The sequence below is a fragment of the Schistocerca gregaria genome, chromosome 6, assembly GCF_023897955.1.
Source record: "Schistocerca gregaria isolate iqSchGreg1 chromosome 6, iqSchGreg1.2, whole genome shotgun sequence".
NCBI classification, from domain to species: Eukaryota; Metazoa; Arthropoda; class Insecta; order Orthoptera; family Acrididae; genus Schistocerca; species Schistocerca gregaria.
This window is the reverse complement of record NC_064925.1, coordinates 185,079,038-185,095,423: the sequence shown is the minus strand read 5'-3', so window position 1 is coordinate 185,095,423 and position 16,386 is coordinate 185,079,038. Positions and strand designations below refer to the sequence as shown.

Here is a 16,386-nt window from a genome sequence, read left to right as displayed (position 1 = left end):
AACTGACCCACAAGTCGCCGAAGTGGCATCAACTAAAAGGGACTTGCAATACGGTGGCCGAACTCCCCTGCATGGGGCCTCCTGGCCAACAATGCCATACACTCAGTTCATTTCATTGTAGGTCAGAGCAGGTGACTAGTCTCCCAGGGCTCATCCACTGTGAGAAAAACTCCACCCATATCTGACCCCTCCATCCTGACTAATGGCAAAAGATAGTCGCAGAGCAAAAAATGCCTCCTAGTTGGGAGGTGCAGAACAGTAAAAGTGAGAAGACTAAAAATGTAATAGCCATCAGTGAGACTGAAAATAACAAAAGCAAACCAACAGAAATAATTAAGGCAGCAGGATGGGAGGTGGAGTTGTGTGGGACTTTGGGGGAGAGACGTCTGTTTGCGATCAGAGCCATCCCACGCCTTTTATAGTCAAGGTGTTAAGAGCACCCACTGTCAGACAGTGCTACCTCTAAAATGGAAAATAAGATGTGGCAGAGAAAGAGGCAAACTGTATCTAAAAGTAAGTAAAACAAAGGAAAAGGGGATGAAAGAGGCAGCCGGCACAGAAGAGAGGGTTGGGAGTCCCCCAGACCCAGCATGAGACGCCCCAACCCCAACTAATCTGCCTCACACTGATGATAGTTTATAACCTTATATCAGAGAATAAAAATCATGTTCATACAGAAAAAGGAGAACCCGTTCAATTGTAAATTGCTTTGCTCCCAGTCATCTGGCTTGTCCCTCTTCCCATGGGGCAACCAGGAAAGATAAAGCAGAAGGATTGTAACTGTCTGTGTTCATATTGTTCATATATCTAGACCTGTCTGTTGAAATGGTTGAATCGGAACGGCCATTGTGTTGGTTCAATCTGACATATTTCACGTGTAAAATATCCACCCTGATGTCACCTCCAGCAGCAAAGGTCATCTGGCACTGTAGCCATTGTCAGGAGACTCAATGTAAGATGAGCTTTTACTCCAAGGTACATGTGGGGAGTTGCTGCTCAGGCATCAGAAGTCTGATCTCTGTGTCAGCTCTTTCAACAGGGTACATAATGACCCCAACACATTGTATTGGCTATTGCATTGGCTTTTAAGTGCATAGATGAGCTGATGCAGTTACTGTGTGGAAAGATTTGTTAACAATGTAAGCAGTAGGCATTACTTTCTAGCATTGTTCCTCTGTTGGTTCGCACAAATGAAAATTTTTTAGAATGGAGGTTAAACCTAGGAGAGGACTAAAACTTCAGCCAAAAAGTGATCCGAACAAAACAAATTAAAAAGTTGATGAAAGAAATCAGAACCTAGGGTAATAGTCGAGGCAGCATTGAAGGCAGCCACCATGAGAAAGAAAGAGAAGTAAGGATAGTCAAAAATTGGAGATTGCAGTGCAAGGAAGGAATTGGGTTTTGTAATATCTTGGGTACTCTTGCTCACCATGCACACACTCATGGAAGTTATGAGCCCACTGAGGGTATCACAAACGCAGACAGAAAAGCCTGACTACTACAATACAGTATCTAGTTACTCATGCAGTTAGTGCTCACATACTAGCATGCAGATACTTTGTGTGTTTGGGCAGAGGTGTAGTACAATGGTCCAAACAAGCCTCGAGATGGAATGGATGCATTCAAAAAATGATTGCATTAATGAAGACAATTCAGTTGCGTCAAAGGTGGTGCACTGATTTTCCAAGACATGGAGACCACTGCACACTTTACACTGAGAAGTAGACAAGAGCAAGATGAAGTATCCAAGAACTTCACTGAATGGCTCAGTTACATATGAATTTTATGCCATAAGAAATGCATTAGAAATAGACAAGAAAATTTAATTTTTTTTACAAGTTGTGAAAACACTAATTCAGAATAAACTAGAAAGAAATCTTCTTACATACCCCAGCCTCAGAGAAGAAACAAACAATATTTTCCAAAAGGCTTGAATTATCTTTTTTCTTCTGTTCCTCAAATACAAGTAAAAGAAACTCCCCTGCAGCTTGTGCAACAGATAAATACTTTGAAAACACTAGCAAGTATAAATTCTCACTATCTGTGGATAACAATTCACTTCCAAAGCACCTGCAAAGAAAACAATTACTAACACATAAATATGAATAGTTTATCAGAGTACATCATTAAATACAGTTTAAAATAAAATATACAATTAGTGTACTGTCTTTCTTCCATGTTCTACCTGGACATCTGTCACACTATAGCTGAAACAACATTCACAAAGGAAGATAGCACAAACTCTCAAAGTTGTGGGATTGTGTTGGTTGTTTGAATTTGCTGCTTGAACTGCAGCAGATGACCAGTGACAGTATATAATCAGTAGATAATGTATAAGATGTGTAAGATATACATATTACCAATCATAACATACCAACATATATGCGACTTCATATTTGCAAGTTTGAAGAACACATCACCAACAGAAATCCACAGTCAACTTACAAGGCATTTTGTGTAAATTTCATGTCACAGGAACAGATGTGGGTTTATTATGCAGTGCCATCTTAATGAGGTAGATGTATAGCAGGGTTGCCAAAGGTTTCCCCAAGTGAAATTTCCTGATATCTCCCTGATTTCCAGACAAGTTTTAGCATTTTCCCCTGGGAAATTTTGAGATCTCAGGGGTAAGTAAAGACATGAGTCACACACACACACACACACACACACACACACACACACACACACACACACACACACACACACAAAATAAATAAATAAAAATAAAAAAATTAACAAATGTAAGGCATTCTGTATTTCTAAACACGTTAGAAAAAGATTTATGTACTAACCTGTTTTTAGATGGAGAAAACAAGCCAAATGGTATGTATGTTTCATTAAGATAGCTGACGTTATTTGAGTTTAATAAAGTAAAACACATTTGATGGCAAAATTATGCATTTTGTTGGAGTTGCAAGACAAGATTTAAATTACATTCACTGCTTTTAGAAATAACCTCAGAATAAAGTAGGCCTCTTGAAAGAAATGTGTAAGACGGGGAAGAGTTGTGTAAGCCAACACTATAGGTGACTGCCAATAAAATCTTGGTTCTACTATTTTCGTTATTGTCAGCTATTAACCACTGCGTTATGTCTATTATTCTACAGGTATCATATGATTTTTCTTTAAAAAAAAAAATACATGAGTAGATAGCATACAAACTGCCAGCGAGTGTCACAATTTTCTTCTTCTTCTTATCATCCATACTTTCTAATATGTATACTACTTTTAAAGTGCCAAAATGTACTAGAATAAATAAAATGTCTACAAAATGCCGCACTGCACAATGTAATTGTGGTGAGACACTTGAAATTCCTGAAATCCATCACCCCTGGCCTCTGGCCTGCCGAGAAGCACCACAGTCCTGGGTCCATGGATAAACCATGAAAATCCGCTGCATTACGACACACACACAGACAGACCTAGCCTGCAGGCAAATCAGTGAGACTAGATCCAACAGGCAGGGCTTGCACATTAGTGGGAAACTATGGGCTTCAAATCGGCAGGCCCAATCCATTAGAGATACTCGCAGAAATGGCCTGCGGTTTTGCCCAGTTGTGCAAGTTCACTCAAGCAGCCAGCTTTTCAAGTGATACAGACACCATGTTGATGAAATGAGACTGCGATTATCATCCACGCAACAGATAACTTGCACAAATACTCTGAGAATCAACACTGATGTGGATAGATAGCAACTCACCATAAAGATGATCGCTGAGTCACAGACAGGCACATAGAAAAGACAATCACACTCTCACCACTAAATTTTTGGCCATAGCCTTTGTCAGAAAATGAGAGCGCACACATATTAACACAATCACTCAGACAGAACTCATGCATACAAGACTGTTGTCTCCAGCTGTTAAGTCAACAAGCTCTGAGAATCAGATCCAAACAAACCACTCCTCCTCATGGCCCCTGCCTTCCATCGGCAACTACTAGGCTAGCAGAAAGTAGTGGTGGCAACACTGACTGTAAACTGAAGGGAGGGGTGGGAAGGGGAGAAGCAGTAAGAATGAGAGCGTAGGGAAGCAGCGCATGTACTCAGCTGCGCCCAGTCATCGACAAAGCATGATATCTCATTAAATGAACAATTTCATGCTACTGAAAAAAAATTCAAATTTCCCTAATATGTTTGAAATCCCCTGATTTCCTGAACTTGTGGCAACCCTGGTATATTGATCAATATGGTAACTATGCTACACTCAAGGTTGTCTCCTTCTCACGTCTAAGCAAAATTATTATCTAACTGTTTACTCTGGATGTCAGTTCTACTCATTAAATATCACAAAGCCATTAGAATGTGTTTGTGCAATGTGCATATGGTGAAATTTCAAGAAAAAGTACAGTTGTGATAATGTGGGTGAATCAAGAACTTAAGCAGATATTCATGCTATAAACACATACATCATCTCAACATAAAATAAATTGGAAGTACTTCTGGGTACTAAGAAAGTGAATACTACAGTCTTTGGGAGCCAAAAGGATGTGTTCCAATATGACTTCCTCAGCAGAGAAGAGGCAGTGAATGGTACTATGTAGTGTGACTCACTGTTGAGATATTGCACCTAGAACAACCACACTTATCTCACAACATATAAGTTGCTGCATGATAATACTCAACTACACTACGCTAATAGTTCATATGAACTGTTATTCTCTCTCATGTAAGAGGTAGTAAGACCTTCCCTTACAGCAGGGCTTCCCAATGTGTGGTCTGCCGACCCCTTAGGGGGCCGCTGGCTGTTTCTAGGGGGTCCGTGGCCAACTTTCACCAAATCGTGTAAAATAATGAGTAAAATTTTTGATTAAAAATGTGAAAATCAAATTCATCAATATTTTTTTTGTGTGAAGAACATGTGTACTTTTACTTCACGTCGTATTCCCAAGCAGCCTTTGCATTTCCTAAGTGAGTGCCGGAGAATGCAGATTCTCTGATAGACTGTTTCGCTACAATACGGGGGTCGTTTGCGCGCAGGCTCATGGCACTAGATGCGCTGAAACCCTTTATGCATGTGCAGAACGAGCTTTGTCGACCAATCACAGTGTTCGCTGGCACGTATGTGGCCCTAGGCATCATTCAATGATAAACTTGCATTGTCAGTGCACTACCTATAAGTCAATTTTTGACCAGTTTATCCTAACATGGATCGGTGGCTGAAGTCAGGATCATTGGAGAAGGGTGCAGTTTCTCCATCGCCTTCACAAGGGAGGTTTCCAGTTGAAATGAATCAGTAGGAAGGACGACCAAAGGATCACAAGAAGCTCCACAGCCAGATTAATTATGTGAAAACACTGCAAGTACTCCATTGGTTGCAATATCCCGTGGAAGTGGAATAACCAAGAAGCGTAAGTACAACGAAAGCTATTTAGAAAAGGGCTTTATGGAGACAAAGGAGGGTAAAGCTCAGTGTGTAATTTGTGCGCAAGTCCTTCCGAACAGTTCAATGGTTCCAGTTAAATTGCGCCGTCATTTTGAAGGTACTCACCCGGATTTCCAGGCTAAAGACATCGATTTTTGCAAAAGGAAGAGTGCTGAACTAGCTGCTTCTCAGCATTGCATGAAAACTCATGCAAAAACAATTACTGAAAATTCGTAAAAACTTCTTTCTTGGTTAGTTATCGAGTGGCAAAAACTGGCAAAGCTCATACCATTGCGGAAAATCTCATAAGTCGTGTGTTCATGATATTGTTTCTTGCATGCTAGACGAAAAGGTAGTAAAGCTGATATCTTCGGTGCCATTATCAAACAATACTGTCAAGAGATGCAATGTTGACATGTCAAATGATGTGAAAGACACTCTTGTTTCTCGCATCCAAAGCAATTCATTTTCTCTGCATATAGATGAATCCACTGATGTTGCAGGATTAGTGATTTTATTAGTTTTTGTCCGTTATCAATATTCTTGGCGTTTTGAGGAGGACCTGTTTATTGTGCAGACCACTACCTGCCAACACAACAGGTACTGAAATATTCCGTCTATTGGATGATTTTTTAAGGACTAACGAAGTTTCATGGTATAATTGCATAGATGTGCGCACAGATGGTGCAAAAGCTATGATGGGTTCTACAGTTGGAGCAATAATGAAAATAAAAGAAAATTCCAAGAACTGCAGCATTAGTCATTGTGCTCTCCACAGATACGCTTTAGCTACAAAACAAATGCCTGTTTCATTCAAGAAAGTTTAGATGAATCCATTCAAATCATTAACTACATAAAATCAAGGCCGTTGAAGCCAAGACTTTTCACAATACTGTGTGAAGATATGGGAAGCCCTCATTGTTCCCTGCTTCCTCAAAGTTCGAGCATTCAAGAGGAAAATCAGTTTTGGGGCAGAGAGTGTCCAGGACGGGGAGGTCGAGTGCTTTCCTCTTCTCAAGGAGCTTTTGAAAAACGAAACACTTGCACTTGGGAAGAATTTGTTTCATCAAATCCTGGAACATCTCCAAAGCTCGATGTCACTGTTGGAGCATTATTTCCCAGCAGTTGAAGATGAGAAGCTGCAGAAATACGAATGGGTGGTCAACCCATTCACTGTATCCAAAGAGCCGAACATTCTACCATCAAATGAATATGAGTTGTTGATAGAACTTGTTGAAAAGGCAACAGACAATTTTGGAAATAAGCAGATTTTCACTCAAATTTTTATAACTTTTAACCAATGGAAAATCCAGGTTGGAATGTAACAATATTATGAGAAGGAAAGCTGCTACTCACCATATAGAGGAGATGCTGAATTGCTGATAGGCACAACAAAATGACTTTCACTATCAAAGCTTTCAGCCAAGGCTTTCATCAACAATACACACACACACACACACACACACACACACACACACACACGCACACACACACGCAAACACAACTAAAACACACGACTGCAGTCTCAGAGAACTAAAACCACACTGTGAGCAGCAACACCAGTGCATGATTGGAGTGGCGACTGGGTGGGGTAAGGAGGAGGCTGGAGCGGGGAGAGTAGGGATGGTAGGATAAAGGTGTCGGACAGTGGAGTGCTGCAGGTTAGACGGTGGGCAAGTGTGAGGAGGAAGAGGTGGGGGGGGGGGGGGGGGGGTGTAGCGAGAAAGGAGACGAATAAAAAGACTCTGTGTGGTGGTGGAATGATGGCATGGGAGATTTGTGCCATGTCTTTCTAGTGTCCCACCACCTCCCAAAATCCCACCATCTGGCCACAGAGGAGCATTCCTCTTGTAACTCAGTACCACCCAGGACTGGAGCAACTCAATTACATTCTCCACCCGGGTTTCGATTATCTCTTGTCGTGCTCTGAAATGAGAAATGTTTTACCCACTATCCTTCCCACCCCTACCACAATAGTATTCCAAACCTACACAATATATTCGTCCATCCTTACACAACCTCTCCTCCCAATCCCTTACCTCATGGCTCATACTCCTGTAATAGACCTAGATGCAAGACCTATCCCATGCATTCTCCCACCACCACCTACACCATTCTGGTCACTAACATCACCTACATTCTATGTAGGCATGACAACCAACACGCTGTCTATCCGCATGAATGGCCACCGACAACTGTGGCCAAGAAACAAATGGACAATCCTGTTGCTGAGCCCCCTGCCAAACATTATATCCATTTCAATGACTGCTTCACAGCAGCTTTTCTGAATTGCACAGTTGGTAACTTTCCCTGCAATCTATCCTACGTTCCCCTAACCCTCGTGGCCTCAACCTTCGTTAGTTATTGTCCTCATCCATCCAGCCCCTTCCCTGTTCCCATTTCAGCACTGCACAGCTCTCATTCCACCATGACACCCAGTCTGTTTACTTCTCTCCTTTTCCACTACCCCCTCCGCCCCCCCCCCCCCCCCCCCATCACTACCACTACCTATTGCTTGCCCTCCGTCTAACCTGCAGCATTCCACTTCCCCTACCCTACCATCCCTCCCAATCCTCACCCCAACCTCCTCCTTATCCCCAGACAGTCACCACTCCTAACATACACTGATGCTGCTGCCCACAGTGTGGTTTCCGTTGCCTGAGACTGCAGTCTGTGTGTGTGTGTGTGTGTGTGTGTGTGTGTGTGTGTGTGTGTGTGTGTGTGTGTGGGCGCGTGCATATATATGTGAGACTATTGCTGACAAAGGCCTTGGCTGAAAGCTTTAATGGTCTGAGTCTTTTTGTTGAGCCTATCTGCGGCTCAGCATCTCCGCTATATGGCGAGTAGCCTTACCTTCTCATAATATTTTTATGGGTAGCTCTGAAGGATGAAGTAGTGAAGACAGCAGAAAATAAAGTAGGTAAAAAGACGAGGGCTAATAGAAATCCATGGGTAACAGAAGAAATATTGAATTTAATTGATGAAAGGAGAAAATATAAAAATGCAGTAAATGAAACAGGCAAAAAGGAATACAAACGTCTCAAAAATGACATCGACAGGAAGTGCAAAATGGCTAAGCAGGGATGGCTAGTAGACAAATGTAAGGATGTAGAGGCTTATCTCACTAGGAGTAAGATAGATACTGCCTACAGGAAAATTAAAGAGACCTTTGGAGAAAAGAGAGCCACTTGTAGGAATATCAAGAGCTCAGATGGAAACCCAGTACTAAGCAAAGAAGGGAAGGTGGAAAGAGTACATAGAAGGTTTATACAAGGGCGATGTACTGTAAATGGAAGAGGATGCAGATGAAGATGAAATGGGAGATACGATACTGCGGGAAGAGTTTGACAGAGCACTGAAAGACCTGAGTCAAAACAAGGCCCCCGGAGTAGACAACATTCCATTGGCACTACTGACGGCCTTGGGAGAGCCAGTCATGACAAAACTCTACCATCTGGTGAGCAAGGTTTATGAGACAGACGAAATACCCTCAGACTTCAAGAAGAATATAATAATTCCAATCCCACAGAAAGCAGGTGTTGACAGATGTGAAAATTACCGAACTATCAGTTTCATAAGTCACAGCTGCAAAATACTAACGAGAATTCTTTACAGACGAATCGAAAAACTGGTAGAAGCGGACCTTGGGGAAGATCAGTTTGGATTCCACAGAAATGTTGGAACACGTGAGGCAATACTAACCTTACGACTTATCTTAGAAGAAAGATTAAGAAAAGGCAAACCTATGTTTCTAGCATTTGTAGACTTAGAGAAAACTTTTGACAATGTTGACTGGAATACTCTCTTTCAAATTCTAAATGTGGCAGGGGTAAAATAAAGGGAGCGAAAGGCTATTTACAAATTGTACGGAAACCAGATGGCAGTTATAAGAGTCGAGGGGCATGAAAGGGAAGCAGTGGTTGGGAAGGGAGTTAGACAGGGTTGTAGCCTCTCCCCGATGTTATTCAATCTGTATATTGAGCAAGCAGTAAAGGAAACAAAAGAAAAATTTGGAGTAGGTATTAAAATTCACGGAGAAGAAATAAAAACTTTGAGGTTCGCCGACGACATTGTAATTGTTTCAGAGACAGCAAAGGACTTGGAAGAGCAGTTGAACGGAATGGACAGTGTCTTAAAAGGAGGATATAAGATGAACATCAACAAAAGCAAAACGAGGATAATGGAATGTAGTCAAATTAAATCGGGTGATGCTGAGGGAATTAGATTAGTAAATGAGACACTTAAAGTAGTAAAGGAGTTTTGCTATTTAGGGAGTAAAATAACTGATGATGGTCGAAGTAGAGAGGATATAAAATGTAGACTGGCAATGGCAAGAAATGCGTTCCTGAAGAAGAGAAATTTGTTAACATCGAGTATAAATTTAAATGTCAGGAAGTCGTTTCTGAAAGTATTTGTATGGAGTGTAGCCATGTATGGAAGTGAAACATGGGCGATAACTAGTTTGGACAAGAAGAGAATAGAAGCTTTCAAAATGTGGTGCTACAGAAGAATGCTGAAGATTAGATGGGTAGATCACATAACTAATAAGGAGGTAATGAATAGAATTGGGGAGAAGAAGAGTTTGTGGGACAACTTGACAAAAAGAAGGGACCGGTTGTTAGGACATGTTCTGAGGCACCAAGGGATCACAAATGTAGCATTAGAGGGCAGCATGGAGGGTAAAAATCGTAGAGGGAGACCAAGAGATGAATACACTAAGCAGATTCAGAAGGATGTAGCTTGCAGTAAGTACTGGGAGATGAAAAAGCTTGCACAGGATAGAGTAGCATGGAGAGCTGCATCAAACCAGTCTCAGGACTGAGGACCACAACAACAACAACAACAACTTTTTTTTTTCATTTATCATCTTTCAAGAGCCACACCATTTCACTACACTTGTTATTCATTATTCTTTTTGAAAACTCGAATATGCTTTATATTTTTTTATTCTCAAATTATTGATTAATTTAGATAACCATAGATTCAATTACTATGTGATTTGAAAAAACTAATTGTTACGCTCAATAAATTGAAGTATAACCTTACATCTCAAAATCATTAATGATTAGTTACACTTTTATTTTAGTTACGTTATTCTTTTAATAGCAAAGATCTTCAAAGCACCATTATTCTGCACCTTTATGTTGTTGGTAGTCTTTTTGTTAATTTACAATCTATCATTTCTGCTAGCCAAGTTTCAGTCACAAAATTTTATACTCCTATTAAGCTAGTATCGGCACATTGCCACCCATTAAATTCAACAAAATTGCTATACCATTACTATTGGCACATTTCATCCCTTTAGATTCAACAAAATATTTACATGAAGAATTTACACAGCTATACAACTACTATCGGTGCTTGCTGTCCTTTCAATTCAATGAAACATTTGCTTCATTAGATGCCTTCATCATGCCATTCTTTACACTTTTCCTCACTATTATTCCAGCACCATGCTATTCTGCACCTATTTACAATTTAACTGTTTCATAAAGAAGTCCACTTCATGTCATTGCAACTAAAACAAACACAACACCTACACATTTCATAAACATGTGGAGACAGAAGATCATCACACTCACACCTATTACCAGAACATATGCAAGCAGCTTACAACAGCAACCCATATTGGTGATTCTGTTTTCCATGATGTGATCTTGTATTGTGAAACTCCAGATTTTCTCAGCTGGTGTTGAGATCAACAACTGTTAGTCCATTCTCCGACTTCAACCTCAGTGTACAGTTCCAGTACAAATCCATGTAACAGTACAAAATGCCTTACGTTAGTTTCCTGGTAAGTTTAAACTAATTTTAAATTAACATATTTTCATTCATAATACATAATGTTTTGTTTTGGCTCTTTATGAACAATGCCACTGTTTACATCCTGTCATGAAGTGGTTACCATTGTTTTTGTTTTGATCACATCTATAGCCACTGTTTACACACAACTGGGACTTTGCCCTCCACATTCTTAAGAGCTCTGCACTTGCTCCCACTATCTGTTACTACTGACCCACTTTATTAATGACTCAAGCCGCTACCCAGTGTCTCCTGCTATGCTCTTTAAATCTCATATACAGAAGCTTACAATTGCTATTCAGATACAGTGGAGGACCTTGTAGAATCTTCCTTCAAGCATAATGCACAAACACTCATTTAACCAATCATTGCTTCATTCCACAGTATGGGGTATCATTCCTTCCACATTTGAGTGTCATGCTGCTACAGACTGTACTTGTGGAACTGTATTCATGTAATGACAGTGTATTTTCAACTGACTTTCATATACAAGCATTATGTGACTTTATAATACATACGGGCTAATTATCTTATTCTTACTAGACCTTTACTCCACATTCCTTTCATATTTAAAACCAGTGTCTGCCATTACTCTCTATACTTCATATTACGTGGTCTTCTATTTAAAACTTACTTACTACATTTATGTCTCTTATGAGCTTTCCATGTCAGTGTTGTGTCTTATGTAGACAATATATCTATCCCCTTGTACTTCATAAAAATAGTTGATGGAAACCACCCATAAATACTACTTAATTGCCAACTTACACAGTGCCTTTTGCTTTTCCTTGATCGCTCTTCATAAATAATTGGCCTACTCTCCTGTCATGTCATAATCAGACCTCTCTTTTTCTCTCTTTATACAAATAACTGGCCAATTTCTCTGTCGCCCAATTTATAACTCTCAATTTACCTCTTAGTTATTTCCCTAGTTTTCCCCACCAGAATTTTGTCTATTGTACATTGTCATACTCACTTACCCAGTTTAGCATCATCCTCTTCTTTGCAGCCTTCAGCTTGCTTTTGAGCATTATTTTATCTGTGTTATATGTAATAGCCTTCATCTTCTTTCCTATTTTTAAAATATTTTTAAAACATACAAGTTTGTGTATAGTTGTTGTAAACATTTAAAAATTGTCCCACTACATGCACAATAACATGTTTTCTTGTTGCGTGCATTAATATGGCACTGGTGTCTTGTTGTTCACTATATACTGCATTCTCTTGCTACTATACTTCATATATTCTGTCCTGTCCACATATATTCCATCAAATGTCTGTTTTCTATCCACGCTGTACAGATGTTTATTCTGCTGCTTACTTTGTTTTTGTCATAGCTTGTTTCTTTGTCAACGCATTCAATGTAATGAAATTTTCTCATCTTAATCTTGACAGTGAAGAAAGTTAAAGAAGGCAGATATAGTTCTGAATGAAAGAGGGGGGAGAACTAACAGCAGGAAAAGAAAATTAAGTATCTTATTTATGGATTCTTCCTTCACTTCTTGATAGAAAATTCCCATATTGAGGGTTGAATAACACTTAAGCAGTTTTTTGTTCTACTGATTTTTATTTGTATTAACTAGTTTTCGGCTTATTAGGCCATCTTCAGATAACTACTGGCTATTGTTTACAAGGAGCTTGTGTTCTTACGAACCAAACATTCTGGACTAAGATACAACGCACTTACATATGATCTTTAGTTGTGGTATTGTCTTTGAAATTGTCAAATGGGTCTTTTGACTTTTTGTTCTGTAAAACTGTTCTTTAACATAATAAATCACATTTTATGGTTTGTCAGTACCATGTATGAAACAATTAGAATTATTTAGAATACACATTATTGCAAATTACAATTTTTTGGTATTTGTTGTGAACAGTTGCGCTGGACGCTAATTGTTGGTTGTACAACAGTGATGTTTTCCTTGGGGGTTACATTTGGTTATTAGAAAAACTATGCATTAATAAATACCAAATATTACATTGTTACAGTTGAGTTACAGTTAGTAAACACACAAGGGATATTACATTATACTGTGGTGTGAATTTGTTTACTGTTAGGACACTTTGTACTCCGTAGCAGGTTTACTGTATTGTGCAAAGTTTAAGAGTGGTGATGTGCTCAGTTGCAACTGGTCATTTAGAATCAGCTGGGGATTTAGGGCTCAGTGTTTGTAATTTCAAGTGCTTCTAGTAGGCCGAGTTTTCTGCCTTTCTGCCTTTGTTTTCCATATGTAGCATTTCTGTGTGTGTTGGATATTAGTGTTCTTCTTTGAGAACATGTTCAGCAAAGGTGGAGTTTGATTTATTTAAACTCCAGCTGTGTTCATGTTCAGTCAGCCTTGTTGATATGGCCTGGCCTGTTTGACCCATGTACAAATTATTGCATCAGTGAAGTTTATTTTGTAAACACTACTGTTAATTACTTTATCTGTTATGTCCTTGCTTGTGAATAGGAGATTACCTGTAGTGCCACTTACATAAAATGATGTATAGTTTTGGGATTTCAGTGTTTTGGCTAGTTTGTCTGATAGCTTACCACAAGTTTCCCCAAGTGAAATTCCCTGTTTTGCAGACAAGTTTTAGATTTTCCTTGACAAATTTTGAGATCTCAAGGGTAAGTTAAGACATTAGTTGACAATGTGGCTTTGCAGCTACAGCACAAGAAACAATAGTGCAAACAAGGAAATATCTATAAAAAATATTTAAAAAAATAATTGCAAGCAGATGGCATTTCCTGGTATGAGCAAAAATCTTAAGTACTAGCATCTTTTGTAATAAACTGTTTTAGATGGAGAAAGCAAGCCAAATGGTGTAAGAATTTCATTAATATCACTGATGTTATTTTATTTCAATAAAACGAAACACATTTGATGACAAAAATACACACTTCCTTGGAATTGCAAGACAGATATTAAAATACCAGTGATTTTAGAAATAACCTCAGAAAAAAGTAGGCCACTTGAAAAACATGTGTAAGGCGAGGAAGAATTGTGTAAACCATTGCTGTAGGTGATTGCCAATAAAATGTTGATTCTACTATTTTTGTTATTTCTGGTATTACCCATTGTGTTACATCTGTTTTGAGGAATATATGAGTATACAGCGTACAAACCGCCAGTGACTGACCCTCTTTTTAAGTGCCAAAATGTTCTAGAACAAATAAAATGTCTACACGACGCCACACTGTACAATGCACTTGCAGTGAAACAGTCACATTTCCTGGAGTCCAAAGCCCATGGTTTCTGGACTGCTCAGTAGCACCACAGTCCTGGGTTCATGGATAAACCATGAAAGTCCACAGCATTATGCCACACACAAACAGACCCGGCCTGTGGGGAGATCAGTAAGACTGGATCCGACGAGCAGGACCTACACATTACTGGGAACTGAATGGCATCTGATCAGCAGGCCCAATCCATTAATGCTACCTGTAGAAATGGCCTGCGGTTTTGGCCTGTCATGGAAATCCACTCTTGTGGCCAGCTATTCATGAACCACAGACAGCATGTTGATGGGAAATGAGATCATGGTGATCAATCCATGCAACAGATAACTTGTTCAAATCTGAGAATCAATGATACCAAGGATGGATAGCAACTCACTGTAAAGATGATTGCTGAGCCACAGATAGGCACATAAAAACACAATCACACTCTCACAACTAAGTTTTCACCCACAGCTTTTGCCAGAAAATGAGAGCACACACACATTCATACAATCACTCAGACAGAACTCACGCAAACATGATCACCATCTCTGGTCACTGCATCTACAGCCTCTGAGAATCAAATCCAAACAAACTACTCCTCATGCCTCCCTGCCTCTCACCAGCAGCTGCTAGGTTAGCGGCAAGAAGTGGTGGCAACACTGACTGCAAGCTGAGGGGAGTGCTAGGAAGGGAAAAAGCGATTGTAATGAGGGAGCAGGAAAGTGGCGCATGTACTCAGTTGCACACAGCCAGCGACAATCAATGACATCTCAATAAACAAACAATTTCATCTACTGAGGCAAAAATGAGATTTTTCCAGTATTTTTTTTTTCAAATTTCCATGGCATTTCTCTGATATGTTTGAAATTCCCCGATATTCCCTAATTTCCAGAACCTGTGGCACGCCTTTGCTTCCGCCACCCCGAGTGGAATGCAGAAGTTCAAAGTCCACCAAACTGCAGTCTTTTATAGTTGTCATGCACGGTGCAGAAAACACGATGTAGGTTGTGAATCCAATATCTTGAGGCTATAATAAACTGTTCTCGAGGAAAACATTATTAAATTTTGAACTGATTGGTTTAGACGATATGTTCTCTGAGAGTGCCGATTGAGCTCTGACCTGACAGCCAAACCATCTTGTCCACCATCCAAGTTAGGCATGAACTGAAGATCTTGGCGGTGCTCTATGTGCCTTTTCATTCAGAAACCGTTTATTATTCTGCTGGTAATTAAAACTTTTGATATAATTGATGATATCCTGCTATTGAGAGATACTTTTATATGAAATGAAAGTGAATTTGCTGTTTAGTTTATCTAACATTAATAAAGGAAATTTATCTTTCTGGAACACTACTTGTGAACACGGGGATGAATCGTGGAGAAGGATCACAATTTAGGCATTCTTTCTCATGATATGTGTATTGAGTAAACCATCTATTACTGGTACCTCACACCACATTACATCATCTTCCCATTGCTGCCATCCCAACTACTCTAAGAAGAGCTTCTTGCATCTGAATATGATGGCTATACAGGCAGAAATATTATACTGTCAGTTTAGAAGAACAGCTATATCTCAATAAGTTATAACAATTGAAGCAATTTAGAAAGCTGCCACAGACATCACATCAATACAGAGGTATTCAGGTAGAGAACCCATAGGATTGTAGTACTTGTGTGACATCAATTTAAATGTGCCCTATTTTAATTGATTGCATTTAACATTCTGATGTGAGGGCAGCAGCTGGCCTCAATCATAACCTGCTGTCTATTTTAAGTAATAATGAGATGAATGTGAAAAATGTTTTTACAATTCTGGGTGTTGTCTGCCTTCACTTCGAGGTAGTATGTATTATACTTTTATGTGTCAGAGTAGCTGGATCATCCTTCTTTGATGACTGATCTCGGGTAATTGGTTTTGTATGAGGCGTGACAGGCTGTTCTGCAGGAGGAAAATATCCCTCCATGAGTTTAATACTATAACGTCAGCAGCAATAACTCAGCTTCTAATAT

At 39.6% G+C, this 16,386-nt stretch overlaps 1 protein-coding gene across 1 annotated transcript in view; it reads right to left on the bottom strand.

Moving 5' to 3' along the window:
• LOC126278621 (cohesin subunit SA-2-like) overlaps positions 1 to 16,386 on the bottom strand; it is a 379,668-nt gene that overhangs the window by 285,365 nt on the left and 77,917 nt on the right. Inside the window, exon 7 of the mRNA XM_049978860.1 lies at positions 1,890 to 2,070. Within this exon, the coding sequence (XP_049834817.1) occupies positions 1,890 to 2,070 (181 nt within the window). The remainder of the gene's footprint in view (positions 1 to 1,889; positions 2,071 to 16,386) is intronic.